Consider the following 27567-nt stretch of genomic DNA (forward strand, 5'->3'; position numbering starts at 1 on the left):
GACATTTTAGTGTATTTTTCATCTTTGTTGGAAGCCACCCAGAGTGGCTGGGGAAACCCAGCCAGATGGGCGGGGTACAAATAAATTATTATTATTATTATTATTATTATTATTATTATTATTATTATTATTGCAGCTGGATCTTCCTGCCTAAGTGCATTTCAGCACCCAGGTAGTGGCCAGCTTGATCCCTCTGGGATGCTGACAAGCAGGATCCAACTGCAAGAACACTCTTCCTCTCTTACCACTTCCAGCAGCTGCACTGAACTTGAGGAAAGGTGAGCTCTGAAACACCTTGCCACAAGGAAAATAGTGCAGCATAGAATTCAACCATTTTGAAAGATGGATTAGATTTCGGGTGGGGTGGGGTGGGAAAGACAGTACAGTGGTGCCCCGCAAGACGAATGCCTCGCAAGACGGAAAACTCGCTAGACGAAAGAGTTTTCCGTTTTGGAGGTGCTTCGCAAAACGAATTTCCTTTGGGCTTGCTTCGCAAGACGAAAATGTCTTGCGAGTTCCTGCGGGGTTTTTTTTCTTCTCTCCCCCCCCTTTTTCTAAGCCGCTAAAAGCCGCTAATAGCACTAATCCGCTAAGCCGTCAATGGGCTTGCTTCGCAAGACGAAAAAACCGCTAGACGAAGAGACTCGCGGAACGGATTCCTTCGCGGAACGGATTCCTTTCGTCTTGCGAGGCACCACTGTAATTGCCAGATTATTATGTCAAATGTTGCCTGCATTTTGTGACTGGTGGGCCGCAATAATTTCCAGCAATCTGAGGGGGGGGGGGGCGGATTTGGAGAAAAATTGTCCTGTATTTAAAAAAAACCCCTTAACCTTTCCTCATAGGGAAGTTGCTCTAGTTGTTTGATAATTTTGATTGCCCTTTTCCATGTCCTTTCCAGCAACATCTTTTGTTAATCACTGTGCAGAGGCTGCCGTTTCAGAGACTGCAGCTGCTGAGGAACATTTCTTTTTTACTACTGATTACATATTGCAGACCATTATAGTTTCCTAGTAGGTCTGAAGCCCAAAGGAGGAGGGGGGAGGAAACACCCTCTCGGCTTTTAAATCTCTGGGGGAGAAGCTGTTGCGGCAGAAATGACTACAGCAAACCGAGCGGAGAGGCTTTTATTGATTTTATTTATTTAGGGGGGAAATGCATATCCCACCCTTCCCCCACAAAACACAGCGCTCAGAGCCGGCTCACAGCATATAAAACAATGCAATAAAAACAAACATAAACACAGGCAGTGGTGCAGCGGGTTTAAAAACAACAACAAAAAAAAACACAAGATGAAACAATAGTGTCAGCCAGAAGAACGTCTGGGCTAATGAAATGCTTGCATAAAATAACTGTTGTAACCAGGCAATTTTAAGTTAAAAATGTGGGGCTAAATCAAGGGCACTTCGAGACAGCCTGTTTATTGAGCAGTCATCCTGATTTGTTTGTGGGAGATTGGATAATGGGCACATCAGCACCACACATTTAAAGTGTCCCATGTGCTTTTCATAGAATTGTAGAGTTGGAAGGGACCCTGAGGGTCATCTAGTCCAACCACGTGTGGTGCAGGAATCTTAACTAAAGCACATCACTTCCCCAAAAGAATCCCAGGAACCATAGTTGGTTAAGGGTGCCAGAAATTGCACATCTGTGGGTGGAAACTACCATTCCCAATATTTTTTTGAGGGAAGTCATGAGCTTTGGCTGTGCTTTAAATGTGCGATTTGGATTGGCTCGTCAATGCTGCACCACAGCAAGTGTTATCCCACACTTTCCAGTGCATTTCCCTGTCACTTTCCTTACTGCAAAAAGTCTGGTCTTTTGTGGGGGGAAGCGTATTTGTTGCAGAATAACAACTCCCTGTGTAATTGAATCCCATTCAAATAGTGACAGTCTGGAAATGCCCTGAGCTCTCCTTGCTGCAGCCTTTATGAAGCTGTGTCCCCAACGCCCAGAGCAGGGAAACCTGTGGCACTCTAGGTCTGTGACTCCTGCCACCCCTGACCGTTGGGCATGCTGACTTGGGCTGAGGAGAGCTGGGAATCCAACAGCACCTGGAAAGCCACAGGTTCCCTGTCTCTGCCTTTCTCTGAAGCTTGCAGTGTTCAAGTTGCTCGAATGAGCAGCACCCTACTTAGGTACAAACTGAGTTCATGGATGTAGGAGACATGGGGCAGAAGTGAGGGTCTCACCTGTCCTCTGTAGTACTAAATTTACCTTTTTTCTTTTTTTAAGTCCAGAAGTCAGCAGCAGAGCTAAAGTGATCTCTGAAACTGTTTCAGAGTGAGAATAGCAGAGCATGTTGCTAGGCCTGAATCCCATTAAACTCAGGACAGTTTGCTTTGGAGTAAAAAAGCTTATAGCTGCACCACACCATTTTATTTTTATTTCTAAATGGTTAAAATAAAACTGAATGCAAGCAGGTTAAACCCACTTTATTAAACATATAATTCAGAACACCAAAAGACACTTGAAGACAAAAAAAGTAAAATTCATAAATCTACTTACACAACAATTTCCATTAATAATAAGAGCTGGAGACATATCTACTATGAACTTCATGAAGTATTCATAACTGTACACTTAAGAACAAAGAAATTAAATTTTAATAACTAAACTATTTAATTTTGTAAAAATAAAAGTTAATTCCAAGCTTTTCCATTCTGAAGCCTGAATCAGCGGCCTTCAACCACATACATCAGCTCAAATCCAACTCATTGAGATGCATCCAAATGAAATTAGTGGGGCAATTTAGCTGTGATTAATTAAAATCCCATTATTTCCAACAAGACTGAATAATTGTATGCAAATAAAGAACCAAGTTGCTCCCTTCTCAAATTAGGACCATTTCCTCTCTGCCTCCCTACAAAAACGGGTCTGAATGTGTCTTTTTCCTCTCATGCAAAGAAACGTTTTGCCCAGTTCACTGCCACACTTTTCTTCCGAACAGTTCTAGCCCCTTTGCTGCCACTAAACAGAAAAACATTCAATAAATGTTATGGCTTGTATATCCAGCAGTCTCTCATTACATAGTGGAAGGATTTATACTAGTGCAACAGAACGTGCCCTTCTTCCTCCATGTACTCCCCTAAACCTGTCCTATGTTTACGCCACGTACCCTTTGGGGCAGATTTTAGGAGTTTGTGGGGCTCAGTATGCCTCTGAATACGAGTTCCCTATGAACACAAAGGTAGAGAGAACAGTGCTATTGTTACTGAGTTTCTTGCTTTGTGGGCTTCCCACAAGCACCTTGTTGACCACTGTTGGAAGCAGTGGCGTAGCGTGGGTTGTCAGCACCCGGGGCAAGGCAAGTAATTTGCGCCCCCTAACCCGTGGATTTGCGCCCCCTAACCCTAACCCCCAGATGTTGCGCCCGGTGCGGCCGGCCCCCCTGCACCCCCCACGCTACGCCACTGGTTGGAAGACAGAATTTTTTAATATTATTATTATTAGGACTTATGAGTTGCTTTTCAAAACAAAACGGCAAACTCACAACGAAAATTAAAACCAACAATAACGCTGAAACAAACAAAAGCGAAAAACAATGATACGCATTAATAAACAGGCAAAATAAAGCTGATTGCCAAAGGCTCCTGCATCTTCAGTTGCTGTGCAGAAAAGAAAATTGCAATAGGGGCAGCATGTCTTCCATGCCACACTTGCTAAAATGCCCACTTCCTAAACTGCAGAAGCTTCCCCCGCTCGGCCACCATAAGGTCCTCCAGTGTCGTATAAAAACATCTCCCTCTCCCCGCCCAGCACCGACTCCTCCTGACCTGGAAACACAACACCACGTGACGTAAAAACAACCCGCTCTAGGCCACAGCATCTCTCTGGTGAAGCCCCCCCCCCTTGCACTTTGCATCGGAGGAGCGGAAAGCCGGAAGTATCTATAATAACCACCCATAAAGATAGAACGAGGGTAGAGCGGCTCACTATGGCAACCCTGATGGGGACGTCGCTCTACCCAGAGCAGCAACGGTGGGCTCTGCTTTAGCTCGTGGGCGGCTTAAGACCGGAAGCGCCGACGAGAGCCGGTCTCTTCCTTCCGGTGAATCCCACCCCCCACCCCGCCCCCCGGGCAGAGAATGACGCCTGGCTGCTGGAGATGGAGGGCCAAAGGCAGGTCAGGAGAATGGGCTGCTGGGGAAGGCTTGGCACGAGGAGCAAGGGTCTCCGGGTTGGGCTGCTGGCTGGGCGCGCATTGTGTGGCCCTTGCTCTTTGCAGCCCTGCGAGGTTGGTGAGGGTTGCGGGGGCGGGGTTGGTCCTGCTTCCCTCGCGCTGTTAATTCTTCTTTCATCCGAGGAGTTCAGAGGAGTGGGAGATCCTCATCCCGCTTCCCCTTTGTCCTCCCACCCCAATCGCCCTAAGTTGAAGGCAGCATATGCTATGCTGGGTTTTTATAGCCTGTTGGAAGCCGCCCAGAGTGGCTGGGGCAACGCAGTTAGATGGGCGGGCGTGTTGTTGGCATCTGCCTGTCATGAAAGAGACAATGGAGTGTGCCTCCGGGGGTGAATTCGAAACTACCGCGTTAGCAGCACCAAAGGAGCTCCTGGCTGCTATCTCCCTTGTTGTGACATCTCCAGAGTGCAAGTGTGGGCCGTGTGTGTGGAGGCCTTGGTGGCCCATAGGACAAGAGCCCATTCTCAACCTTGCTGATATGGTCCAAGGGAAAGCAGAACAATACGTTTGGCACCAGCTTGGCTGCAGGAGTTGCCCAGAAGGAGGCATAAAAGGTGCCATGCAACCTCCTTAGAGACTCCACTCTGGATTTGTGTCGGATTTTCTATTTAGCCTTTTCTTCTGAAGATAACCCACAAGGCAGTGGAGGTTTAGGACCAGAGTTTTCCTTCTCCTCCATAGGCTCCCTTCCCAGGTTGACAAGCCCCATCTCCCTCTCATTTCTCTCTACAGCACGTACGGAAACCGCCCTCTTGACCATTGGACACACTATTGGTCTCATCCATTCAACCTGTCAGAGCCTGTCTTTGCATGCAGGGAAAGTCCCTTACCAAGGGTTTGAGACCCATTGGCCACCCTCACCTGGATTAGCTGACCAGTTGAAGCCATTCCCAGGGAGTAGTGACTATCTTATGCTGACAGCTTCTAGGAGTCATGTTTGAAAACTAGGTACAGGGAGCACGATGTGTCCCCCACCAGAGGAGCTACTCTTTCCCTAGCACCCCATACCCCCCTGGGTAAATTATACTGCTCAGGATTTTTTGTGCTATGAGAGAGGGAGGGAAACTTTTTTTCTCTCTGTACCATGTATAATTTCAGTCATGTCATTGATGTGATGTGATAGAAGGCGGCTTCAGAGGAATGAGAATCTCCCTCCTTGCCCTTCTTCTTAACAGGGGCTTATGATTTTCAAAGAGGTGGCCGTGTGTTTCACCGAGGAGGAATGGGTTCTGCTAGATACAGGCCAAAGGGCTCTCTACTGGGAAGTCATGGCAGAGAACTATGGGATGGTAGCCTCCCTGGGTAAGTATCTGTGAAGGTGTGCTAACCCTAATGTTCCTATTGCTTAAGGCCCTCTCTAGCTGGTTCCCATTCCTAGGATCTCCAGCTTCCTTCCATGTCACATCCTAAGTACACACCTCAAACCAATACTTCTTTACACAAACTGTGGAGCTTGCAAGAGGCAGTAATAGCCATGAACTTGGATGACTTTAAAAGAGGATGAGATCAGTTCCTGGAGGATAAGACTACATTGTCTTACTTCTGTATTCCAGCTGCTGGAAGCTGCAGGAGGGAAGAGTGCAGCTACACTTAGGTCCTGCTTGTAGGCTTCCCATGGGCATCTGTTGGCCGCTGTGAGAACAGGATGCTGGAGTAGCTGAGCCACTCTGTACTTTTGCATCTCAGCCAGGAACTCAAGAATGTCAGCAAGGCCAGGTTGAGTTAGTGGTTTTCCATATCAAGTGTCAAGATAACACTCAGTCTTAGCCTTCTCCAGCCATTCTCATTATATTGATTCTCGCCACTAGTTCATAAAAATGGCTTTTCTTGGGCTGTTCTTGGAGACTTTAATTCTTTCTTCAATGGCCAAATGCAAGGTGGGCATCTGTCGCACCTGACCAAAGAAGCCTGATAGATCTGATTAGTGGACTACCCTCTCAGCCCTCAAGTTTTCGCTCCTAACCTGAGTAAGATAAATGAGAATGTGTGCATCTGTGCTAGGGTGGGGGAATCTTTTTCCTATGAAAGTTTGTTCACCATAGGAAAAGCCAGTGTGGGGCACAGCCAACGGTGGGCAGAGTTGCAGGACTGCAGAAGGCTCTGTGCTATCCCTTCTGTCTGGCCCCATATGCACTATACAGTACAGTATCCTGCCACTTGAAACAGTCATGGCTTCCCCCACAGAGTCCCCAAGAAATGTGATTTTGAAGGGTTCTGAGAGTTGTTAGGAGACACCTGTTCCTTTCACAGCTGCAATTCTGAGAGTTCCCTGGTAACAAGAATTGACTGTAAAACCACACTGGGAAAATAGAAAAAAACAGAGTGGTCAGACATGAGCCATAGAGAGTGAGAGACAGGGACATATTGGGCTAAGAGTGTGTAGGTGTGTGTGTGTACAGTTGTACCTTGGAAGTTGAACGTCTTGATTCCTGAACAAATCGGCTCCCGAACTATTGAAACCCAGAAGTGATTGTTCTGGTTTTCGAACATTCTTTTGGAAGCCGAATGTCCAATGTGGCTTCTGCAGCTTCCGATTGGCTGCAGGAGCTTCCTGCAGCCAATCAGAAGCCGCAATTTGGTTTCTAAACACTTTGGAAGTTGAATGGACTTGCGGAACGTATTCCATTTGACTTCCAAGGTACAACTATACTAGCCCTCGAGAGTCTGGGCTCACTCTCCTCAGTGAAGTTATACTATGATGGGTGGGGAGGGTAGTATTGCCCAAATTAGTGAGCCATCCAATGGAAGCCAAATGTTGGAAGGTTCAGAAGAGGCAAAAGGAGCACAGAGTGAGAAGCAGCTCAGATTTCTTTAAAAGTTGGTTAGACAAATTCATTTAGGACAAGGCTATCGGTATCTGCCAGCTAGGCTGGCTACGTTCTACCTCCACTGGAAAGGCAGATTTAGGGGAGCGTGACTGGCTTGTTTTTACTGGGTGCAGAACCCCTGGGGCACTGCAGCTATAATGTAGAATGCAAGGCTAGGGGGGCACTGATTTTGGGTGTTGCACAGGGCTCCACTGAAATTTGAGACCCCAGTGTCTGCCACGGTTAGAGGCAGGATACCTCTGAATGCCAGTTGCTGGCAGTCATAAGTGAGGAGAGCAATATTGCACTCAGAAGGTTGTTGCGAGAACAGAATGTTGGAACTAGATGGACCATTGGCCTGATCCAGTTGCCAGGCTCTTACGTTCTCTTTTCTTTTCAGTCCAGGAGCTGCAGCCAGGAATGAATGTGGAAGCGTGGGAGTTGGTAGCAGCCCATGAACCCGGGGAAAGAATGGAAAGAGGAGAAAATGAGACTCCTGCAGTCCAACTTGGGACTGAGAGACAGTTTCTGTGTGGGGCAAGTCTGCCGCAGGCCAAGCAGACTCCCGCTTCTAGGTCCCAGCTGGAATGGGAAGACCAGTTCCTGAATTTCCTGAAGACAGCAGCATCCACTCCCTCTGGGCTTCCCTGCCCCCAGTCCTCATTGGTGTCTGATATAAGGGAATCCCAGGCTTCTTTGAAGGGGGTCGTGAACCACAGCCATGGACATAGTGGAGAAGGCGTTGATCACACCCTGCCAGGCCTTGGCTGTGAAACTCCAGGAAGCCCGAAGTATTTTGTGAAAGTGAAAGAAGAGGTTTTGTCTGAGGAGGAGAGTGTTGGTGTGGAGATGCAAGGGAGGCCGGAAGAAAAAGTGAGATGATCTCTAAACCCCTGTTTTGTCTGAACAGAGATGAGGAGAATCTGTGAACCTCCGGATATTGCTGAACTACATTTCTAATCATACTTTATTCTTCCACTCCTGCTGTTTATATACTAAAGAAGGATGGAGAGAGAACCCAATCCCAGGTCCCCCTGCTTACACTGGTGGTGCAATCATGTCGAAGGCAGTTGAGGGCTTTGTGTGGATTGGGGTGGGTGATGGCAGAGAACAGGTCTTCCCTTGTCTTGTGGCACACACCACGTGAAATTACTAATATAATTATTTCATTCTCTATCCCACGCTTCCTCATGAAGACGCCCAGGGTGGAAAACACATCAATTATAATGGGGAGAAAAAGGATCCTAAGAGCAATTTAAAACATTCTAAAAACGTAGATCTCATTGTGTGCCATTTCAGCCACCGAAGGCATGGGTAAATATCAGTGTTTTTTTAAAAAAAATCATGAAAGTCAATAACGAGGGAGACAAATGCACATCGCTAGGTCCACAAATAGGGAACCACCACTATAAAGGCCCTGTCATGGGCCAACCAGAAACCCCCCAGTGGTGTTTGGTGATACCCCCACCAAGGCTTCACCTGCCACTCGTAGTGTCAGAGATGATTAATGTTGGAGAAGACCCTCTTTTAGGTGCTATGCTTCGTACTGAGTTGCACTCCTCTTTCTCTTTTAGGCATTGAGGCCTACAGGAGATGATAATCCCTCCTTGTTGGAGCAGGATCTGATGGACTCAGTGAAGATGCGAGAGGACGATCTCTTGGGTAAGTGTTGTCAGGGGTGACTCCAGGGATGCTACCAGGCTGTTATTTGAAGCAGTTCCTTTTTTTAAAAAAACAAACAAACCATACCTTTATGCTAAGTTTTAAGAGTATTGGAAAAGCCTTGCTGGATCCAAACCTTATCTAAGCCTGGCATCCTGTTTCCCAGAGTGGCCAACCAGAGGCCTATCTTGAGGCACCAGGTCCATAGTCCTTCCCTGTTGTTGCTCCCCCACCTGCTGCTACACTGTCCCTGAACATGGAGGCTCCGTATAGCGGTTTTTGGTAACCATCCTTCCCTCCATTAATTTAACTGATCGACCTTTATAGTCATTAAACCAATTGCTCTTGCCACATCTTCTGACAGCAAATTCCACAAATTGGTTGCTGGAATGCTATTTGTAGTCTATAAATATTAATAGTGAACTCATTTTCCAAATAAGAGTCCACGCATAGCCAGAAGAACAATACCCTGCCATCTGTGGAGAGGATATGTACCAAGCACACCCTCTTCCTAACTGGCAGTCAAGGAATTGTTACGGGGAGGAAATGATTCCCATAAACAACCCATAGTTTGCTCATAATAGATAAAATAAATTTAAAAATTGTCCATTAGCACCTTAGAGACCAACTAAGTTTGTTCTGGGTATAAGCTTTCGTGTGCATGCACACTTCTTCAGATACCATAAATATCATAATATATATTTATTGTAATGCCCACAATAACTGATATGTACTCTGGTAGGGGTTTTTTAAATTGTTGTTTTGTTTAAATAGTTTTTCTCCTATGTTACTGAAACTTAATACAAACCACTTTGGGGAAGAGCCATTGTAACTCAGTGGGAGACAAGAAGGAGGCCAAGCGAGCATCTATTGGCTCTGGTTTCGCCTACCATTGTGGGGCAGGAGAGAAGAAGACCACTCCTGTACAAGAGGCGAGGCAATTCCCATTCCAGGGAATTGTGGGAAAATTAAGAGGCCAGGGATCTCTTCCTTTGCTGAGACTTCTGCTTCTTTCCATTTCGAGGCGAGTAACATTCTTGCCACTGTAGTAGCATACATGAATAAGTTTCTGTACAATTTAGGTAATTCTGTCCCTATAATTCCCAAAAGAAAAGCTTCTGGTTGTTGTTTTTTTACAAACATTATTTTAAACATCCTTTTCAATTCATTATATATCATTTCCCAGTAAGCTTTTTAACCTTACTACAAGGACCACAGTTTCCTTACGCCTGATCTTACCAAGTGATCAGCTGAACACTATTTTTACTTACTATTATTTTTCAAAAATTGAAGGCTCCCTCCCACTCTCTCCTTCTCATGTCATTTTTCTTGTTTGTTTCAGGAAATGGCAATGGAGCGCTCAAGTCTGAGGAGACCTTTTGGCAAGGAACACCTAAGCGAATGAGCCACAGTAGGACATCCCTGGAAATCGACATGGGGGGATGTTTTTGGGGTCCCAAAGTAGAGGAGACTCCTGAGACTCGGCAGCAGGTTGACAGCTTCCAAGAGAGCAAGCCTAACCTAGCTCTGCTTTGTGGGGAAGATGCTAAAAATGCACCCAGGAGGACCTTTCCTGAGAACCTCCTGAGCACTGAGGGGAGGAAGGGAGGCCAAGAGAACGGGATCAGCCTCCATCGGAACGTTCCCCTTCTGGAAGACCAGACAATGCCACCGGAAGCAGAGAAAATGTATAAGTGCTCCTATTGTGGGAAGTCTTTCGGCGATAGTTTGGACTTGGTTGCCCACGAGAGGACCCACATTGGCGAGAAGATCTACAAGTGTCCGCAATGCGAGAAACGGTTCTCTCACCGGATCGACCTCCTGACGCACAAGAAGAACCACAAGGGAGAGAACCCGCACCGGTGTGATTCAGACTGCGTGAAGTGCTTTGAGCAGCGAGCTTTCCTGATGGGGCACCAGATTGCCCACTCCGGGGAGAAAGCCTGCCGGTGCTCCGTGTGCGGGGAGAGCTTCAGCTGGAAGTCCAACCTCATCAGGCACCGGAGGACCCACACAGGAGAGAAGCCCTATCACTGCGCCGAGTGCGGGAAAAGCTACACGCGTAATACCGCCCTGATTAGACACAAGAAGGTTCATGGTGGGGAGAGACCCTGCGACAGCAGTGCTCCGAGCATAGGGCCAGCTTCAGTGTGGGTTCTCCTGGTGTAAGAGTTGGCAGAAGAGGTGACCCAACTTTGGTTTGCCCTTAGCCAGCTCCTACCTCACCTGCCCTCAACTTGCCACCAATCTGGGGAGTGGCCCAGCCGGTAGGCTGCCTCCATCGTCTTAGGATGTCCCTTGTAGAGTTCAGCAGGAAGGAAGAGGGGAGAACTAGCAGTCTAGTTGGATCTGCCTGCCATTGACTCTCTGGCACCACCTACTGTTGGGCTCCCCGCCTTCCGCCCCATTATTGCCAGTGGAAATAAGCCACCGCCAATAGAGAGAGAAAACACGGAAATGGTTCACAACTGTGGCAAGCGTCTTCTGGATTCCACATGGGTTGACGAATTGCTGAACATTTTTCGTGGGTGGGAGAGTTTTCTGGGCAGCGTTTTTTAAAACCACGTACGCAGCAGAGGAGCAGTGGTAAGTGGTCCTGAGCGCATAGCCTGCCTTATGCACGTAGCTGGGTGCGGTGAGAGACTGGCCTGCACCTTTTCAAACTGAAAATGCAGGACCTGCCATTTTTAATTTCCCAGATTCATTTTTAATTTTTTAAAATGAGAACACTCTGAGCAAGTAAAAATCTAGCACATCAGGAAAAATGGTTCTAGCCCAGCTTGCTCCCTGATGCACTAGGTTTCTATGTGCAGGGCCTTTTTAACATGGAGGAACATTTTGAAAAATAGTTTTTTCTTGCTACAGTCGGCAGCAGTACAATGCACTCTATGCTGCCTATAGACTCTGCCACCTTATATTGTAGCCTTCTTGGAGTTCATCGATTGGGTCTGCGTTGCTCCGGGACAGGAGGAAGGAAGTCAAATGACACCGAGGTTGGTTCAAAGAAAGAGTTTATTCTGCTCTCCGGATAGCAGAAGGCACTTGCGTGATCAAGTCCACAGCAAGTCCAAAGAAATGAGAAGTTTCATGCAGCATATATATCCTCCAGGCACCCTCTCCCTCCTTCCTCCAACCACGTCAGCCTATGTACGCAGGTTGACATCACATATGTTCTTGCTCTGGTATTCTTAACCATAAAAGGGTATTCCTTCCTGTACTTCTGACCATAAAAGGATCTTCCTCTTCCTACTCTTATCAGGGAGGAAGAGGTTGTCATCTCTGAGAACACGATTTGGCCTTGTTCCAGACTTAGGTCTGTGCGTCTTTTGTGGTCAGCACATAAGATAAGGTACAAATGTGTCTTTTCTGTTCTACTGGTGCAGTCAGGGTCATCCCTGCCGTCACAAGCTGATAAAAGAGAGGGCTCTGAGCACAGCCGGGTTTCTGTTTATACATTGACTCAGAGCTCAAGTTAATGGATTTTAGCTAAGGAAAAATAGGGATTTTGGTGCAGTTTCAAACTGCCTTCACAGTCAGTTTTGGGTTTGGGAAACCCATTCCTTCAATATGATTGTATACAAGCAACTCTCCGTTTGTGTGGGAGTTGTGTTCCTGGTCCCCATGTGCATCAGTGGGATGTGTGTAAGTCTGTTCTGCCCCCATTCCATCCCCTTTTCAGTGCTGAAAACTGCATGTATGTCAGTGGTCACACATGTGCCGATCACACGCAAATGGGGAGTTGCCTATACAGTGGTACCTCGCAAGACGAAATTAATCCGTTCCGCGAGTCTCTTCGTCTAGCGTTTTTTTCGTCTTGCAAAGCATGGCTATTAGCGGCTGTCTCTTATGAGACAGTGTGAATGTGGATAGACCTTCCAAGACTCCTCTAGCAAACTAGTTCCCCAGAGAAACTGGTGCAGTTTTCCGTAAAGGTTGTTACTTGGCTCAAGGCTTTTTCACCTTTATAAACTCCTCACTAGGAATATAGTGCCACGTGGGCTTTTGTTTTGGGGTGATGTGTGAAATTTGAAAAGAAAACAGCTCTTTCATAAGGGTAGATGCTCAAGAATTTGTTCTCATTTCGAACAGTGCTGCCAATGTACAGTCATACCTTGGTTTTCAAACGCCTTGGGAGTCGAACGTTTTGGCTCCCAATGATTGAAAACTGGAAATGATTGTTCCGGTTTTCGAATGTTCTTTGGAACCCGAACGTCCAATGCGGCTTCCGCAGATTCTGCCTGCAGCCAATCAGAAGCCTTGGTTCCCGAACATTTTGGAAGTCGAACGGACTTCCGGAACGTATTCCATTCAACTTCCAAGATACCACTGTATGAGCATTTGAAGAACTCCTCTCCATTAATTAAGTTTTCATTAGGTTTTCCATTAATACATATGGCAGGGAAAGAAAGCTCATTTCTTCGTTTGGGTATCCCATTGTGTGTAGCTCTTTGGTTAGGCAAATAAAGTTCTCGGGTGGCATGGCTACCTGGGTCATGATAAAATAAAAGCACATAGTGGATTCACTAATCATTTGGTGAGAAAGGCCCTATTCAAAGTCTGGGGGGAAAATAAAACAATAGTAATAGCCACCAGGGAGGGCTATCAGCCTTGCATAGAAGCAATATGAAAGATAGCTGGCTAACATATAGGGAACTCGTAGAAGAGATAAAAGATTGCCCGACAGTAAAGAAATTTGAAGAATTAAAAGAGAGGGGATGAATTGGTTAGAATATTTCCAATTAAAAACAATATTTGAGAAGGATAGTAAGCTTAAGAGGTTTGATTAAAAAAATCTCGGTATGGGAAAAAGAAATTTTATATAACAACCAACAGACTCTTTCAAAAATATATAAACTGTTACAAAATGGGAAAGTAGAAAAGGAGTAAAAAGGAGACGCTATTAAAAAATGGGAACAAGATCTGGGCCACCCAATTGGATATAATGAATAGGAAAGACTATGGACAAAAAATATAAATTTTACAGCATGTTACCTAATAAGAGAGAACTATATGAAAATGTATCACAGGTGGTACCTGGCACCAGAAAGGCTTGCAAAAATGAATAAAACATATAATAATAAGTGCTGGAGATGCAAGATACAAAAAGGAACCTTCTACCATATGTGGTGGACATGCCCCGAAATTGGGAAATTTTGGAGCATGATCCACGAAGAAATGAAGAAAATATTAAGAATATCATATATTAAAAGGCCAGAGGCATTCCTTTTAGGAATTTTAAATGATGATATTCCAAAAGACAAAACTAATTTTTTCTTATACGCAACGTCTGCAGCAAGAATCCTGGTGGCTAAGTACTGGAAAGGGAATCAGTTACCCACTAGGGGAGAGTGACTATGTAAGCTCTCAGAATACCTAGAATTAGCCAAATTGACAGATATAATAAGACAAAAACCAAAAAGTGAAGTAAAAAAAGAATGAAAGTGCCTAAATGAATACCTCAAAAGTCAAGGTTCGAGGGCAGAAATCTGGCTGAGTCTGGAATAACCTTGTGAAGTGAAAGGATATGAAAGAAGGATTTATATCTAGATGTTAGGATAGAGAGGATAAAGAAAACAGGAAAACAGGAAGACACAATGAGAGATAAAGGAGGTTCTGTGGGATTGGTGGAAGTCAATGTCTTGTTGTTTTAGTGTTTATAATATTAACTTGTAAGGTATGTTGTTTGTTTGTTTTTTGTTTTCAAATGTTGGTTTTTGTGTGTAGTGTATTGTTATTTTTTGATATCTTTCGTGTTGTTGTGTGGAAAATACTAATAAAATTCATTTATTTAAAAAAAACTTACTAAGAGCTGATGGGTGAAATTAGCTGGGAGTGTGAATGAGTAATAAATTTTGTATATAATGCATGCTTGCGATTTCTTGGCTTTTTCTTCTTCTATCACTCAGTGTTTCAAGATGTGTACCATCCACATGGTTCTTGTCAATTCCACACACGCAGGACTGGACCATCCACTGTCAGGGCTGTTGGCCTATTTTGCCCTCATCCCAACATTGTCCTCGGGACCATCTGTTCCTCCTCAGCAATGAGTAGCAGCCTGTGAGGAACTGCAAGTCTGACTTAAAAATGAGCCCTAAAGCCCTTCTTTCCAAGACATAAAACTCCCATTTCACCCCAACCTTAAGCAGTGTTTTGGAGTATGGAGTGTATGAGTGAGTTCCAGACAAACAACCCCCACTTTCCTTTCTTTTGTCCTGTTAGGTCAGGGATGGGAAATCGGTGGCATTCCAGACATTGCTGGACTCCATCACCCCCCAGTGGTCAGGGATAGTGAGAGATGTGATCCAATTGTAGCCTTTCACCTACAACCAGTACATAGCCTGCTTTCTTTACTTTGGCTGTCAAACCAGAGGTTAGGTTGGGTATTAAGTACTGACACTATTTCTATTCAAGCCCTGCTCCCCACATCCTGCCATCCTCAAATCTAGTTCCCTTTCTCGGTCATGTGCCTGACTGAAGGCGACAGTTTGGCTTCCGGCTCTATGTGGCTTTCTTTACTAGGGCTCTCTGGCCCAGATCCCAAGTGGGGATCTGGTTGTTGGTGCAACACTCATAATTGCTTCATTTCTTATCACTCCAGGGCAGAAGTTGCAGAGCTTTCTATGTCAGGAATATTAGAGTGGAGTGTCTGCTTTTGTTCCATTATTATTATTATTATTAATTATTATTATTTGAATTTGCATACTGCCCTATACCCAGAGGTCTCAGGGCGGTTCACAGAAAAGACATGGGAGCCCCTTCATATGGCAATAAACCATTAACATTGGGGAAGAATTGCAGAATAACCCCTAAAGCAGAATGATATGTGGATTGTCCCATATAAATACAGCACTACTGCACTATTATTGCGTCAATGACATCTTGCTGAATAGTCCTGCGAAACAGCAACAATCGAGGGAGGCCCTTGACAGCCTGGGAGGGAGTTTTGGAGCTTTTATTTCACTTCATTTTTATTTTTATTTCACTTCATTCCTATACCTCCTAATTAACCACATGATCTGGTCAGTTCACAGATTAAAAAACAAATGCAATTCATTAAAAGCAATCAGCATAAAATCTGTATCGGCACAACAACCATAAAAATCAGCATAAGATCTTGAACCATAAATGCAGCACTAAAAACTGGCAACTGAAACCAAAATAGTTCTGAGAATTGAAACAGCATTAAATGATAGCCTTTAAAAGCCTCAGAGAAAACTAATATCTACTTGGTAGTGAAAAGGCCCTCTTTGGGGGGACATCTCATAACCAGCGCGGGGCTTGGGATCAGAGGGAAAGCTCAGTGGGAATTATATATAGGGCAATCAGAGCCAAGCTGGTTCCTTCCAAAAGTCACTGGACTACAACTCCCATCACCTCTGACTAGTTGGCCTTGCTGGATGGGAGCCCAGATGACATTGTGTTGGCTGCCTCTGATATACAGAATCCAACACTTCTAGAAGATTAATGCAGCAACTGTAAATGCATTTAATTGTCCAGAAGTCCCACTGAATCCAGCGAGATTCAATTTTGTTGTTCTGTATGGGACAATGACAATAAAGATGATTGTATTTTATTAATCTCTGAGGAACAGGGCTCATGGTGAGGCTTGAAGTTGGTGCCACACAGACATTATTTGTGTTTTCCTCCGGTCTGAGGTCTACACAGCAAGGAGCTTTCCCTCCTGAGGTGGGTAAAGGGCTTAATTTCTAGTAATCCATGAATGTTTGTATTTTAACAGCAGCTGGGGGTCTTGGGAAAGGAAGGTGGCAAAATGAAACCAGATGATGGAGGCTGAGCCCTTTTGAGGAACTCATTATATATTGGGAGTGTTAAAAGTGTTACTGTCTCTTTAAGACATAGTCTGCAGAGAGAATTCTGGAAAAGGGAAATAAAAAGCAGGAAAAGGCAACCATTTTTGTCTGTTTTGTTATTTCTGCTGATTGTAGAGTAATCTTCTCACACGGCCCCTAAAAAGCTGCCCAAAGTGCAACTGAGGTAAATGTTGGGTTTTACCTCAGCCCTTCTTTTCTGGAAAGAAACTCCTGCTGGGCCTGAGAGGCAGATTTAGTCTCCTCAGGAGATACAGAGGGGGGTTTTATTTCCCCACAGACGAAAGAAAGGGAGGAGGGTCTCTCCAGAGAACGAGGCTCCTGAGAACGTGTAGAGTTCGGCTCCTGAGTCAGCGTCAGAAAAAGACACACGTCCCCCTTTGTAGTCCAGAGTCACCCGGATCCTCCTGGGCTCCTCCCTCAGGGACAGAGGAGGGTTATAAGGCGGGTTCCAGGCCCAGTACCCATTTCCCATCTTTTCCAGAGCCCAGAGCACTCCCTCAGGACTGAAGGGAAAACGGCCCTTTCTCCCTATAGACTTCCTGGCGACCCCCACAGCCCATTCTCCCTCACTTCCCACAGTGACCTCCCAGAAATGTCGGCCTGCTGTGAATTCCTCAAGTCCCAGCACACAATGCCAGTTGTTGAATCTCTCAGGATTATTGGGCACATCTTGCTTTCTGCTTGCCAATCTCACGCTTTTCCCATCCTTGGACAAGATGAGGCAGGAATGGGCTGTGTCTGGATCCAGAGTGACATTTGCTGTTGGGAAAGATGAAGAAAAGAGCGGCAAAATCAGCTGAGAGGCAGAAACTGACATGTAATGGGGCAGGTTTATGTGTATTATTTAACCTGGAACACGACGCCTGAAAAAACGGGGATTTGACAATACATATGAAGAACATAAATGCCATTTGAAGGCTAATAACTTACAGTGGTACCTCAGGTTAAGTACTTAATTCGTTCCGGAGGTCTGTTCTTAACCTGAAACTGTTCTTAACCTGAAGCACCACTTTAGCTAATGGGGCCTCCCGCTGCTGCTGCGCCACCAGAGCACGATTTCTGTTCTCATCCTGAAGCAAAGTTCTTAACCTGAAGCACTATTTCTGGGTTAGTGGAGTCTGTAACCTGAAGTGTATGTAACCCAAGGTACCACTGTATTAAGGGTTCCAAAGTCTTCAGAAAAGATGGTACAACCCCAATGAAATGCCAGTCCCCACCCCTCCTGTGAATTTGGGTCACCATTGGAAATTTACCTTTCTGAAACTGTTGTCTGAATAACATAGCATCTGAGAAAGAAAAAAGATAACAAGTTTAAGCACTACACTGCTCTACCTGAAATTAATTTTGTTAGAAAAATATTACTTAGTAACACAGCACCTGTTCTATCTTTATTTCAAGTAAAAGATTAAAGATTCAAGTAAAAGATTAATCAGTAGAACAATACCCCCCCTGACTTTACTATAGTCTGGTGTGGACTTTATTTGTAGCAGCCACCATTTCTAATGCTGCAGCATGCCAATGTACATGGGACATTCTGGGGGGGGAATTAATTGATGGCTGGACCACCAAGGGGAGGGAGGTATGATGGTGCCACTCCTGTCCGCAGCAAGAGCAAAATACAGCTTGCATTTTTATTAAAGCTTATATGTTTAATCAGGGCTTGTATTTTAAGAATGAGCTTAAAAATGTTCTGTTTCATGCCAGGCAGAAGACCAGCTGCCTAAGAATCTTGGCAAAATGTTTTTACTCCTAGACAAAGGGGGCCCCCTGATTTATAGCAGAAAACAACTCTCAAAGTCGTAAAAAGGGAATTACAGGCTGACAGCCAAGGTTACACTGACCCTACAAATTAAGGGTGGATAAATAGTAAATGAGCCATATCTTCTTCCTAAGGTTAAGAAGGTCAAGAGCAGTGAAAAAGCATCTAGCTGGCAGAAAGAGAACATTTTTGGGAAGACTTTTCTAAAGCTGTTTCTTTCTTAAACTAAGATCCTTTTAAGATTTCTTTTCCTTTTAAAAGGTTATTTATGTATTAAATATATTAGCTTAAATATAATTATGCAAAGGATTTAAGAAATGCTAGATTCTTATTTCATATAGTTGTAAGAGTTGTAACTATCCTGAAATTAAGTCAGCCACCAGCCAAGCCCCTTGCCAGACAGAAGACGCCAATCGAGCACTCCTGATATATGGTTGTCAGGCCTTTTGTTTAGAAACCTTCAAATGAAGGAGATCTCTCAATGTTGATGTGAACTCAATCCTTGACATATGCATAAGATAAAAATTCAAGATTAATTATCTGTTTTGGAAGGCAATAGGGCAAGGAGGGCAAGAGGTGAGCTGGTAATTAAGATTCCTTGTTGAGACACATGTAAGATATATTACTACTTATTTGTCATTTATAGATAGAAGAATATATAGCTTTTTGATTTCCATAAAAGGGCAAGAGGAAATGGGTGTATCTTTTGTGATTGGTTCTAGCAAACAGCCAATAGGAATTTTAACCAGGCTGATTGGACAGAGGCAGCCACAGGAGGAGCAAGGGGGCTGGATTAAGGAAATATAAGTGCTGGCCAGAATGGCAAGAGGCCAGGCCAGAGCTTGGTAACCATATACCACTGTGCCTCATATTTATTTGTCTGACAAATAAATTACTATTTTAATTTCTCTATTGCTGCGTTGAATATTTCATTCCAGCTAAGCGTTAACCACAAGCAGGGTGCAACAGCATAACATGTTCTGTGTTAAATGCCCAGCATAAAATCCTTGCAGCCATTCATCATTACCTTTGAATTCCTTCATGACTTCCTCCAGACGGAGATTCATATCACAGAATCTGGAGGCCTCCTCCTTCAGCTCTGGAGGAAAATACAGTGGATTCTCCGATCTCTCTGTTATCTCACACCTGATGAGGAAAAATGTTCACCTTTCAAATCACTAATTCCTAGTAAAGGAAAGGGAGGGGGAGTAAAAGGAGGAAGAAAATGGTAGAAAGAACAAGATGGATGCTTTGGTAACCTCTAATCTGAACCTGAGTGGTACATGAGGGTTTTCTGCAGTGACTGAACTGGCAAATCTTGAAGGGAACTACAAAGGCACTGGTTGCTGCAAGGAAAGTAACTTTCTCCTGTTGCTTGGAAGTATAGCAGCTTTATCTTAGCAACACTTGAGTAAGGTCAGACTATTTGTTTATTGTGGTTGCTGGTGTTCTGCCTTAGATAACCTCTGCTCTGGAACCAGATGCTCTCAGAGCATGAAGCAAATCTTCCACAGGTGTACAATCAAATCAATATATCCAAGAAAGGATGGTGGAGAGGAATTGGGGGGGGGGGAGGAAGCAGTGTTTTGGTCTTCATCCTTGGAACGAGAATAGGGGTGCCACAAGTTCAAAAGGAAGGTCCCAATCTTTGTGGGTGAAATTACAGAGTGTGGAGTTCTAAAGTCTTTCCATCAGGAGCTTGGAGGGCCAGGTTTTAACTACTGATGCTAATGGAAATAAGCTGGATCCACTCACCTCTGCAAGGTGCTTCCCACATCCTAGAGGGAAAAAGAGAATGGAATTCAATGCACAACACAGGCCACAGTAGGAAGCCCCTTCAGACCCTGAAATGGAGGGACTCTGGCTGTCTGGTGTCAGTCTGCCCAGCACACACAAATATTCTTGGTAGGGAGGGCCTAGTCAGCCAATTTTGGAATCTTTCAGTTTTTTATTCCCCCTCTTCAGCTCTCCACATTTCCACACCAGTCTGCAATTTTTAAAAAGTCCTTCTGAAAATTCGCCAGCCTTTTAGTGTGAATTTCTTCTAATATAGGTATTTTTATATCCAATTTTGCCTGAAACACACATTTTGCAAAGCAATTTTCTGTAATATAATGTTTTTTATGTTAGTTTCACTTTATGATCTTGTATGAATTTTTTGTAAGCATTATTGGAGAACTGTTTGGAAATTTCAGAGAACTGAAAAGGTTGACAGATGGCTGTGATTCCGTTTGCATATTAATTTATAAAGTGCCCATTTGGTGGATTCACCTTTAAGTGCAAAGTTAAGGAATTTTTTCACCATTGATAGTTTTGGGCCATAACTTCTTAAATTTCATCCAATTTGCTGCAAAAAGAATTTGTGGTATCCCACCCCTTCCCGGTGCACTTGTCATTGTACATGTAAGTTGAACTATTGGGTAGTTTTTCTAGGATATTTTCATACATATTCTGTTGGGGTTCAGAACTTACTGGGTTAATGTTTGTTCTGAGTGTGCCTCCCATTCTGACGTTTTAGAAGGAGGGAGGAGCTCTACTTGTTGTTCTCTCTGTGTCTCTGAGAGAGGACGCCATGAATGCTAGCAGTCCAGGAGAATTTGGGAAATGCTGAGCTGTAAATATTTGCTGCAATAAAGAACTGATGAATTTGGACATACACAGTGCTTGGTGTGTTTGGATCTGAAGCAGACTGCAACGGTTTTGATCCGCTGTGTTTTTTACTCTGCAAGGCGAAACCGGAGAAGAAGAAGGTCTGAGCGCAGCTTGGCTGGGAAGCGTGCCGGACCGCATTATGCTGGGGCTAATTGGGGCCATAAAGCAATTAGCTGGCCAGTGCAATTAAGATCTTATCACAGTTTCGTCACAGGTTATGGAGGACCTAATTACCGCTAATAAAACTGTTGCTAAGAGTCTGCCGTGAGCTTTGAAGTTTGAAGTCAGCTTGGCAATAGCTGGAAGACGCTACTGAAGCGGCGGAGGTCTGCGTTCTGTGTTTTGCCTGCTTCTAAGAGGCAAGAGTTGCTGAGGCAGAGAGCTGGGAAAGCAGCTGAGAAATCGGGTGCCGGAGAGCTGGTGACACGTGAGTACAGCAGCTGGGGCCCCGGGAAAGAGGAGAGAATGGCAGACAGCCAGGTCTTTGAGGACGTTCCGCTTGAAAAGCTCACTTTAAGAAGTTGGGCAACCTGGTCCAGAAGAGTAAGGGGTTGGTTTCTGGTCACTGGGCTTTGGGATGTAAGCCAGACAGAGCCACGTCCCCTGAATCCAGGTCCTGAAGGGACAGACATTGCAGGCTTTGAGGCTGCGTTGCCTGAAGAAAGCCAGCAGAGAATGCAAAGAGAGCTTGCTATGCTAAAAGCATGCGTACATGCATCATTTTTGCCCAGTTTGGAGGGCGTAAAGTCAGCAAGGGCTGCCTGGGAGGTGCTGAGAAGTTTGTGTGAAACTTCAGCAGGAGGCCAGAGCCCTGGAGGAGTCATGAAAAGCATGGAAATGGCTGAAGCCCCAGTCCCTGAGGTGCAAGTCGGGGGGGCTGAGAATTCCAAAGGCAAGTTTCAAAAGTTTTCCACTGTGAGTGCTGAAGTGAAACGCAGTTTCAGCGAGGGCAGGGCTGGCACAGAGTGCTCTTCCGGAAGAAGGGGGGCCAGGCCAGCTGAAAGGAGCCCTGGGCAGTATTTTTTCACTGGGGATCGTCGTCATGCAAAGTCTGGAAAGCGGCGAGGAGCTAGACGTTCCAAGGTCGGCCACCTGGACAGAGTGATGATAAGGCCTAAAGAGTCGCGTGGGAACGCAGAGGCCAGGCCGGTCTCCAAGGCAACGGAGGAGGCTACTTCTACGGAAGCTGCCAAGGTCCTGAGCAAGGGGGAGTTGGTTGCCAAGACAACCAGACAGAACTGCTGCAAAAGCCCAAAGAGTGGGGGCAGCGGGACGTTTGTGGCCAGTATGGCTTTGTTTGAGGACAGCTCTGAGGGACACACTAATTTTCGCTTTGTAATCGACTCAGCAGCTAACTGCAACCTGATCTCAGAGACCCCTGCAGTCGAGATGTGGAATTGCAAGGCAATTCCGGCTGGAAAAACTGTTCAGTTTGCAAGTGGGGAAAAGAAAAATGTCAATACCATTGCAAATGTATTGTTTTCTGTTTTGCAGGAGCAGATGGAAGTTTGCATTGTGCCAGGAGTGCAACACTGTATTTTATCTGTGCCTTATTTGTTGAAAAAGGGGTTTAAGGTTTGCTTTGAACACGATGTTTGTACAATCTCCAAAGGAGGGAAGCAACTGGTCAGAGTTGCAAAGGGGCAGAATGATCTCTTCATTCTTAAAACGTCTCTGGAGGGTGAGGGGAAGGTTGAGAAAGCACAAGCCCTGCGTGCTACAGTTCCCACTCATGTTTCATGTTCGTGTGTGTGGCATAAGAAGACAGCTCATGCTTGTCTTGAAGAACTACAGGTGCTACCTGAGGTTTCCAAAGGCTGTAGAATTGAGGAATGTGCAAGAGTCCTAGATTGTCAGGCTTGCAGACAGGCAAAGGTAAGAGGGTGCAGTTACCCCAGGGTGGAGAGGGTAACCACAAAACCTTTTGATCTTGTGCACATAGATCTGTTGGGTCCCATGAAGGAGCCAAGTTTGGGAGGGGCCAGGTTTCTGCTGACGATGCAGGATGATTTTTCGCAGAACACCTGGACACATGGTCTCAAATCCAAGGAAGATGCAGCACAGCTGATTAGGTGTTGGATTGAGGAGGTGGAACTAATGTTCTCCACCAGAGTCAGGGAAATTGCTAGTGACAGAGGTTCACAGTTTACTGGGTCTGCTTTGCAGAAGTTCTTTCACAAGAAAGGGATAAGTCACACAGTGACTTCTCCTCAACAGAGGGGGGTGGCAGAGCTCAGAAGTGAGGCTCTGGTTAAGGCTGCACAGGTGATGCTGTCAGATTCTGGGTTACCTTCAAGGTTTTGGATGGAGGCAGTTAAATATGTGAGCTTCACCTGGAATCGGTCCTACAATTCAGTGGTAGGAGACACACCGTTTTTCATGCTTCACGGGAGGAAGCCGCAGGTTCATTTCCTCCGTGAGTTCGGTTCAACGGCCTCGCTGCCGGTACCTGAAGCTTTGCGAGGGCCAGGTGAACCCAAGTTCCAGAAAATGATCTTCTGTGGGTATGAGCCAACGGCTCGTGCATGGAGGTTTGCGTACCCGTCAGGTGATCAGAGTAAGCTGCTGATCAGTAAACACGCTGAGTTCTGTAAGCAGGAGGAAAGGTCCAAGACCCCTGCCAGACGCGATATTCTTTCAGAATGTCTTTCTGATTCAGAGCAGGAAGGTTCTGATGAGGAGGAAGGAGAGCCAGGGGCTGAGTCTGCTGATGACGATCAGCTCACTGACCAAAGTCAGGAGCAGGATGGGGCATCTCCGCAAGTTGTAAAAAGAGAGCCCAAGAGTGAGCCTAGTTCTCCTGTGAGGGTAATTCCAAGGGTTCGAAGACGTGTTAAGTCAGAGGGGGAATCCCAGGATGCAAAGGACACACCTGCTGACCACAGTGAGTCAGAGGAAGTGCCTGAGTTTGTGCCCAGGAGGTCCAGTCGCACAACGAAGGGAATTCCACCTGAGAGGTATCAGGCCACAGGTGCGTGGGTAAGTTTCGCACAGTGCGAATCTGAGAGTTGTGAGGATGTTCCACAGATGCCTGACAGGAACGCCAGGAGAGGGCGCAAGGCATTGGGGAAGGGATTGATCTCACAGAGGTCTGCAAAGGTACATCCACAGGTCTTGTCAGAATGCTCGACAAGAGGGGGTGTTGGGGTTCAGAACTTACTGGGTTAATGTTTGTTCTGAGTGTGCCTCCCATTCTGACGTTTTAGAAGGAGGGAGGAGCTCTACTTGTTGTTCTCTCTGTGTCTCTGAGAGAGGACGCCATGAATGCTAGCAGTCCAGGAGAATTTGGGAAATGCTGAGCTGTAAATATTTGCTGCAATAAAGAACTGATGAATTTGGACATACACAGTGCTTGGTGTGTTTGGATCTGAAGCAGACTGCAACGGTTTTGATCCGCTGTGTTTTTTACTCTGCAAGGCGAAACCGGAGAAGAAGAAGGTCTGAGCGCAGCTTGGCTGGGAAGCGTGCCGGACCGCATTATGCTGGGGCTAATTGGGGCCATAAAGCAATTAGCTGGCCAGTGCAATTAAGATCTTATCAGATCTTCACATATTCACCCCTAACACAGGCCCAAGTACAGTGGTACCTTGGGTTAAGAACATAATTTGTTCCGGAGGTCCGTTCTCAACCTGAAACTGTTCTTAACCTGAAGCACCACTTTAGCTAATGGGGCCTCCCGCTGCTGCCGCACCACCAGAGCACGATTTCTGTTCTCATCCTGAAGCAAAGTTCTTAACCTGAGGTACTGTTTCTGGGTTAGTGGAGTCTGTAACCTGAAGCATCTGTATAAGCCAGTAACCATTTATCATTTTCCTTCTCACACAACTTGCACTTCAGATTTCAAGGCAGCCTCTTCCTGGAGTGGAGCCTTGGGCTATTCCTGCCACCATCTTACCTGCAGGAGTTCACTTGCTGGCTGCTGACTCTTTTCTTCCATCTCCTGGATGATCCTTTCAAGAGAGGAGAGTTTCCTGGAGAGTCTAGCCCGGTGCTCATCCCTTCTCCCTGCAATCTCTTTCTCCACCTCTTTGATCTGATTCAGCAGAAATTGGTGCAGTTCTCTGAACTTCTCCTCTGCCTTCTGCATCTCAGTTGCTGTACATTTCTGTAAGAAGCAGATAGAAAGAGGAAACAAAGAGACCGGAGTCTGGAGTGTGGTCAGTCTTTACAAGACCAGGAGGAGAGTTATGGAAATTGCACAGGAAATTTGGGTTTTCTCTGGATTGACATTGGTTCTGACTGAGAACTAAACAGTGGGGACTTCCGGGTTGGCGCCCCCGGCAATGGCGGAGCTCCTCCGATCGGGAGGAACCTGCTGTGTTGAAAGTTGGGTCTGTACCGCCACGGCGAAGGCGGAGACCCACTGAAATCACAGGCGGAAGAAGCTTGTGAACCTGGGATTCGGCTGGCACCTTTTGCGCCTCCCCTACTCGCGGGGAAACCCTGTTTTGGGGATGCGGAGCGACGTGGGGTGAGCGGCGCGGTGCTTTGAATCGGCCGCTTCTTTCACGGAGTGAAGCCGCATTGCTGTTGCCGGAGAGCGCTGACTTTTTCTTGTGGACAATTGGATTTTAAACAACAACCCGTGAGTAAAACGGAAAATTGGATCTTTAAATATCTTAATTTGGCATCGAACGGGGAAGGTTCAAAACAGGAAGTCCGCCTTCCCCTTTTTAAAATAGACTGAAGCAAAGAGCTTACAAGTTAAGGTCTCGGAAAGCCTTATGTAAAGGATTAAACTTCCATCGATTTAAATTATTAGACCCCCCTTGGAAGCAGGAGAAGAGGGGGGAAATTTTGGACTGTGTATCCTGCAGGAGAGAGTGATTAAAATTAAATTACCACTGCTCTGAACCTGGGAACGGGCTCCCAGTGATTGAGGTTTCGGGAGAGTTCATTGATAGCGAAGAGAACGGATGTTGACAGTCAGTTAAATAAGAGAAATATATTGTTTCCATTGTCTGCTTCTGCGTTTAAAAGGGAGGAAAACTATCTGAAAATTGAAACTATCTTTACTTTTTGATCTGTGTTGGAAAAGATTGATACAAGTGGAGACTGTTCCCCTCTAGAGGGAGCTTTTGAAACTGTTACAAGAGTGGAGCTGGGAAATCTCCAGCTGCTTGATAAGAACTGTGAGAACTAGAGATTGACCTTGGATATTCAAGAATGTCGACAGGAGAAGCCTTATGGACTGCATTTTCTAAGATAAGCCACTTGTTGGAACAGCTTCATAAAAAGATGGATGCTATGACTACTAAAATTGACATTTTGGAACCAAAAGTGAGCACCAATACAGAAATTATTCAGGATTTGGCACAGGAATCTATTTCAACAGGACAAATTGATGAAAAGGAGAAGGAGAAAGTTGCTGTTGTCGAACCTAAAGTAATACAAGGGAGAGCCTTAGCCTTACAGAGGCAAATTGAGGACTACAAGTTGAGACCCTTTATGATTGAGACTAGAAAAAGTCAGATTTTGAAGATCGGAGCCTGGCCTGAACTAGAAAAGGAAAGTTGGAAAGATCCCTCTATGCAGGGATTAACTGACTTTTGGAATATGGACTTGGGTCAGGAGGAGATTGGAGTTCTGGGGGCCTTTGGATTTGGAGGAATTTTGAAACATGCCCGGAAATACTTTATGGATCCTAGCTTTAATTATGGAAATCTGGCTGACCTGTCGAGAAGGAATAAAAGTATTGTTGGATTGGAGTTTCCCCGAGATCTGCTCTTTAGCATCAAAGAATATGAAGAAAACTGGCAGAAGGGACGTGGAAAAGAGCCTCGGACATAAGATCTCCAGGTTGATGGACTGTATGGAGTTGACGGAAGTGGCTGGTAGAGTCCGAGACTGGGGAGAGGAGATGGTGGAAGAAGATTGGAAATTTAAAGTCTATATATAGAAATATTGTAAAATTAATGAGTGATAGAAAAATGTTGGAAGGAAATTTTATGGCTTTAACTGAAATGCTATAAGGAGTTAAGCTTAAATAAGTATACTAATTTTAATGGAAATAAGATTAAAAATATGTTAAGACATTTATATGATAGAAAATAGAGAAAGTTGGAAAGGAATTGCTGAAACAATTAATGGAAGTGGAATACAAAGAGGGAGGTGAGAGGAGGTCAATGATACATGGGAATGAAAGATAGAATATGGAAAAGGTATGATGTATGTTTTTAAATTGTTTTTGTTTGGTTTGGTTTAGTTTATTGTGTTAGTTTAATTTGTTAAGGTTGTGCTTTGTATTGTTTATGTATTGTATAGTTTTTTCTCTTTTTTGTCCTTTTTTTCTTTTGTCTTCTTTCTTCCTTTTCTTTTTTGTAAGCTTTAAAAGTAATAAATATTATTTTTTTAAAAAAAGAGAGAACTAAACAGTGGGTTTTCCCTGGGAAAGGAGCAGAGCAAAGGGAAACTGCTTTGACCCATGATTTCTAGGCTCAGAACAAGTGAAGGTGTGGACAAGCCCTCAGTGGCTAAGGAAGCCCTCTTCTTCAGAATTTAAAGTAAACATGGCAGGAAGGAAGCAGGCATGAACACAGTGGCTATGCCTTCTCTGTTGCCATTTCTCTTGCCTTCCGTACCTAGTGCTATTTTTCTAGAAAAAGAGTTGCCGGAACTCACCGTTAATACCTCCCTTGTTCTAATTACTATTACTATTATTACTATTACTAT

At 45.1% G+C, this 27567-nt stretch overlaps 2 protein-coding genes and 1 long non-coding RNA gene across 3 annotated transcripts in view; 1 reads left to right on the plus strand and 2 right to left on the minus strand.

Annotated features, from left to right (window-relative positions):
* Positions 1-1114: 1114 nt before the first annotated feature.
* LOC307209288 lies at positions 1115-3928 on the minus strand. The gene is made up of 2 exons (XR_013835515.1): positions 3777-3928; positions 1115-2970 (listed from the first exon to the last, which is right to left on the minus strand). It is a non-coding gene; the product is annotated as an uncharacterized lncRNA (long non-coding RNA).
* A 129-nt stretch (positions 3929-4057) lies between these two features.
* LOC307208656 (zinc finger protein 28-like) lies at positions 4058-14518 on the plus strand. Its single transcript, XM_079963491.1, has 5 exons — positions 4058-4126; positions 5359-5485; positions 7391-7863; positions 8565-8652; positions 9995-14518. Exons 1-5 carry the CDS (start codon positions 4109-4111, stop codon positions 10819-10821), a joined length of 1533 nt encoding a protein of 510 aa, XP_079819617.1. The 5' UTR covers positions 4058-4108; the 3' UTR covers positions 10822-14518.
* Positions 14519-16063: 1545 nt separating this feature from the next.
* Positions 16064-27567, minus strand: part of LOC307210950 (zinc finger protein RFP-like) — a 40431-nt gene continuing 28927 nt past the window's right edge. Inside the window, exons 10-14 of the mRNA XM_079967152.1 lie at positions 24791-25000; positions 19999-20021; positions 19271-19389; positions 17738-17770; positions 16064-17243 (exon numbers count right to left, since the gene is read on the minus strand). Of these exons, the coding sequence (XP_079823278.1) occupies positions 16726-17243; positions 17738-17770; positions 19271-19389; positions 19999-20021; positions 24791-25000 (903 nt within the window). The 3' untranslated portion in view covers positions 16064-16725. The remainder of the gene's footprint in view (positions 17244-17737; positions 17771-19270; positions 19390-19998; positions 20022-24790; positions 25001-27567) is intronic.

The sequence above is a fragment of the Podarcis cretensis genome (genome assembly GCF_951804945.1).
Source record: "Podarcis cretensis genome assembly, chromosome: 2".
Classification (NCBI taxonomy): domain Eukaryota; kingdom Metazoa; phylum Chordata; class Lepidosauria; order Squamata; family Lacertidae; genus Podarcis; species Podarcis cretensis.